Here is a 4,657-nt window from a genome sequence, read left to right as displayed (position 1 = left end):
TGGTATTTTTAGTAGAAAGGGGGTTTCACTGTGTTAGCCAGGATGGTCTCGATCTCCTGACCTCATGATCTGCCTGCCTCAGCCTCCCAAGATTTCAGGCGTGAGCCACTGTGCCCGGCCATTTCGTTTTAATTAACTTAAATGTAAATAGCCCCATGTGGTTAGAGTATACTGTATTAGACAGCACAGCCTTAGAGAGTTCCTTCTTGTTCCATGGACTGGACACAGTGAAGATCAACAGTAATTAAAGGTACGTCTGGTTTAGATGTGCTTTATCTGAGAGGAAAATTCAGCCAGCAAACATACAAAAAGAAAACACAGTGTGAAGTTCAGGGTTAAGAGCTAGTTTGCCTGCGTTTGACCCCTGCCTGGCTCTGCCATTTCCTACCACTTAACTGCATTGTGGCTGATTGTAAGGTGGGAATATTAATGATACCCATCTCATAGGGGAATGAGAGGATCAAATGAGTTCATATTTGTAAAACAATTTCAAAGAGTGCCTAGCCCACAGTAAGTGCTACATAAGAGTGTATTAAATGAATCTGCAACAACAAAAAAAATTACAAAAAGGTACCTAAGGGTCTGAGTGACTATATGCATGCATATTATGCTTACCCATCAAGACTGGTGAAGAATGGTTGTTTTTTCCATTCATCCCTACGTTTCTTTTTTTAATAATGATAAACATGCAACTTTTTTATAGCTTTACAACAAATACCCAGATGCTGTGGCCACATGGTTAAAGCCTGACCCATCTCAGAAGCAGAATCTCCTAGCCCCACAGGTATTTTTAAACTTCTCATAATTAAACTACAACGATGAAAGATAGCTACAAGCAGGCCATTTGGGCTGCTCAGATGAATCCTGCCTGCCCGTTGGCAAGCGTGTGCTTAGGACATTGACGGATCTGCCATGTTGGCTTCTTCCCGTGTTAAGCCATCCACAGATGAGGCAGAAAAATAAAAACTGCTTTGGATTAAAAAGGTTAACTTTTGAATAAAAAAGCTAGGCATGTGTGATGCACACTAACATGTGCCATTCCTTCTTCAGAATGCTGTGTCTTCTGAAGAAACCAATGACTTTAAACAAGAGGTAAGTTCTCATTTTCAATCAGAGGCCCATCATACCTTGAAGAAACGAAAGAAGCCATTGCCTGGATTCCCTTCTGATGAAATTTCATTAGCTAATTTTCCAGTAAATTGGCAGTCTTTAAAACTTGCTCAGAAAGAAAACATGTATTTACTAAATATCAGAAATACTAGGTTTCCTCAGATATGCTTAGCATTACAGAAAATGTTCATTAATGCCTGTTATTTGAAACATTAAGCTGATTGCAATTTATTTAAGGTATTTTGTAGATATCAAATATCTAATAAGCATCTAATTAATGCCTATCAAAGCTAAGATTTTGCCTTTAGGAAAGTTCTCTTTCTTAATAAAATAGTTTATTTGACAACTATTCTTTTTATTAGGATCATTCATATATTTGCTAAGCAAAGAGTAAATTTATTTTCCTTAAGATTCAATTTGAATATACTAAGAATATTAAATCAAGTTAAATTACCCAATATATTTGTCAATCTGAAATTTAATGGACATTAATTGTTTAATTCAAGGACAGTTTTGAGCTGCAGTTTATACACACATGCATAACAGTCACCTTTCAATTATCCATGCTAATAGGAAAGGGGTTATAGAGTTTAGTACACACATTAAAATAGGGATACTCTTCTCTTTTGATAAATCTCATTTCAAATTTTAAAAAGTCTCATAATTATGTGTCTGTATCTATACATCATTGAATTTAGTAAATTAAATAATGTTTAATATGTATAAGGCAAAACAATGCTATTGATATGAAGATTATACTCACATATTTGGCTTGAAAATATCTATGAAAATAATTTTTGTTGGAAAGTAGGAAGAGTTCCTCAGAATGTTATTAATCCCTGTGTTAAAAGAGAAATTGGAAGATGCTCACTTTAGCTCCTAAAAGCCATGGTGTATATTGTGAATGCAAAGATTCTGAAACTAAATAAAAAGAAAGATAGTAAAAGACTAATGTGCTATGAAGACTACGGGGAAATAAAAACCCATACACTAATTTTCCTGGCCATTTTAATTTTCAGACCCTTCCAAGTAAGTCTAACGAAAGCCATGACCACATGGATGATGTGGATGATGAAGATGATGATGACCATGTGGACAGCCAGGACTCCATCGACTCGAATGACTCTGATGAAGTAGATGACACTGATGATTCTCACCAGTCTGATGAGTCTCACCATTCTGATGAATCCGATGAACTGGTTACTGATTTTCCCACAGACCTGCCAGCAACTGAAGTTTTCACTCCAGTTGTCCCCACAGTAGACATATATGATGGCCGAGGTGATAGTGTGGCTTATGGACTGAGGTCAAAATCTAAGAAGTTCCGCAGACCTGACATCCAGGTAAATCCTTTAACAGACACACCTGATAGTACTGACTAGAGCTCAAGTCTAGGAAACCACAGTTTGCATATTCATTCATTCATTCATTCATTCATCCATTCATCCATTCATTCATCCATTCAGCAAGAATTCATTCATATTCTACTTTATGATCATTGAATACAAATCTTTTTCTGCTCGGTGGTTTTTGTAAGTACATAATTTCTCTCTAGATTTGATTCTCAAACACAATTCTACTTTTTGAAATCCTGGATCACTTATTTTTAGATTAAAATGAATGGAAAACACCAATTATTTAAAAAAATATAATGGTCATGTTTCGAAGTTAAATACCTAAGAGGAATTGTAGTTGCAAATTACACTGAATCCTTAGTCACAGAACCTGGATTTGACATAGCCTTGCCATTTACTATTCTCTTTATTTTTTAACTTCCAATGCACTTCCTCTTTATGTAGGTTTCAATATAATGAAAACTACCTGATAAGTTTCACTACATATGTAAGTGATGTACTTATTAAACTAAAGGAGACGACATATGTGAAACGGCTTGGTAAAGTACTATACAAAGTAACATGCTAGTATAATTTCAGCCAGATTTAGCCAATTTTTAGTATAAGATGGCCTAAAAGCTAGAGAGCAGAAAAGGATTACCGTATTCCCATCCCTAGCTGTTCATATAATTCTTCTTCATTTGTGCCATGATTCAGTACCCTGATGCTACAGACGAGGACATCACTTCATATGTGGAAAGCGAGGAGTTGAATGGTGCATACAAGGCCATCCCAGTTGTCCAGGGCCTGAACGTGCCTTCTGATTGGGACAGCCGTGGGAAGGACAGTCATGAAACGAGTCAGCTGGATGACCACAGTGCTGAAACCCACAGCCACAAGCACTCCAGATTATATAAGCGGAAAGCCAGTGATGACAGCAATGAGCATTCCGATGTGATTGACAGTCAGGAACGTTCCAAAATCAGCCGTGAATTCCACAGCCATGAATTTCACAGCCATGAAGATATGCTGGTTGTAGACTCTAAAAGTAAGGAAGAAGATAAACACCTGAAATTTCGCATTTCTCATGAATTAGATAGTGCATCTTCTGAGGTCAATTAAAAGGAGAAAAAAAAATAATTTCTCACTTTGCTTTTAGTCAAAAGAAAAAATGCTTTATAGCAAAATGAAAGAGAACATGAAATGCTTCTTTCTCAGTTTATTGGTTGAATGTGTACCTATGTGAATCTGGAAATAACTAATGTGTTTGATAATTAGTTTAGTTCGTGGCTTCATGGAAACTCCCTGTAAACTAAAAGCTTCAGGGTTATGTCTACGTTCATTCTATAGAAGAAACGCAAACTATCACTGTATTTTAATATTTGTTATTCTTTCATGAATAGAAATTTATGTAGAAGCAAACAAAATACTTTTACCCACTTAAAAAGAGAATATAACATTTTATGTCACTATAATCTTCTGTTTTTTAAGTTAGTGTATATTTTGTTGTGATTATCTTTCTTTTGTGGTGTGAATAAATCTTTTATCTTGAATGTAATAAGAATCTGGTGGTGTCAATTGCTTACTTGTTTTCCCACAGTTGTCCAGCAATTAATAAAACATGATCTTTTTTACTGCCTATATAATGTTTTTAAAGGTTTATTTTGGTTTTAATTGATACATAATAATTGTACATATTTATGGGATACTGTGTGATGTTTTGATACATACATACATTGTATAATTATCAAAGGGTAATTATCATATCCATCACCTCATACACTTGTCATTTATTTGTGGTGAGAACATTCAGTCTTCTTTTCTAGCTATTTTGAAGTATACGATACATTATTATTGACTATAGTCAAGCTACGTTGCAATAGAATACTAGAATTTATTCCTCCTAGCTAACTGTAACTTTGTACCCATTGACTAACCTCCCCTCATCCACTTTCCCACTCTCCCAGCTGCTGGTAATCACTATTCTACTCTCTACTTCTATGAGGTCAACTTTTCTAGATTCCACATGAGTGAGATCATGCAGTACTCGTCCTTCTGTGCTTGGCTTATTTAACTTTACATCCTCTAGGTTCACCTATGTTGTCAAAAATACCAAGAGAAAACATACACAAACTATACATCTAAGAAGGAATTAAAATCCAGAATACATAAGGAACTCAAACAACTTGACATCAAAAAAAAAAAAAAAAAAA

The 4,657-nt window shown here is 35.3% G+C and overlaps 1 protein-coding gene across 6 annotated transcripts in view; it reads left to right on the top strand.

Annotated features, from left to right (window-relative positions):
* The window catches only part of SPP1 (secreted phosphoprotein 1), an 8,044-nt gene extending 3,959 nt beyond the window's left edge, over positions 1–4,085 (top strand). For 2 of the 6 annotated variants that reach the window (XM_011990732.1, XM_011990731.1), the window contains 4 exons: positions 704–784; positions 1,051–1,092; positions 2,130–2,453; positions 3,162–4,085. In XM_011990732.1, the coding sequence (XP_011846122.1) occupies positions 704–784; positions 1,051–1,092; positions 2,130–2,453; positions 3,162–3,566 (852 nt within the window). In that variant the 3' untranslated portion in view covers positions 3,567–4,085. The remainder of the gene's footprint in view (positions 1–703; positions 785–1,050; positions 1,093–2,129; positions 2,454–3,161) is intronic. The other 4 variants (XM_011990736.1, XM_011990733.1, XM_011990734.1 and 1 more) reach the window with 4 other exon arrangements.
* Positions 4,086–4,657: the final 572 nt, after the last annotated feature.

This window comes from Mandrillus leucophaeus, unplaced genomic scaffold, assembly GCF_000951045.1.
Source record: "Mandrillus leucophaeus isolate KB7577 unplaced genomic scaffold, Mleu.le_1.0 Scaffold381, whole genome shotgun sequence".
Lineage (NCBI taxonomy): Eukaryota > Metazoa > Chordata > Mammalia > Primates > Cercopithecidae > Mandrillus > Mandrillus leucophaeus.
Note: the sequence above shows the minus strand (reverse complement) of the source record. Positions and strands in the feature narration are given on the sequence as shown.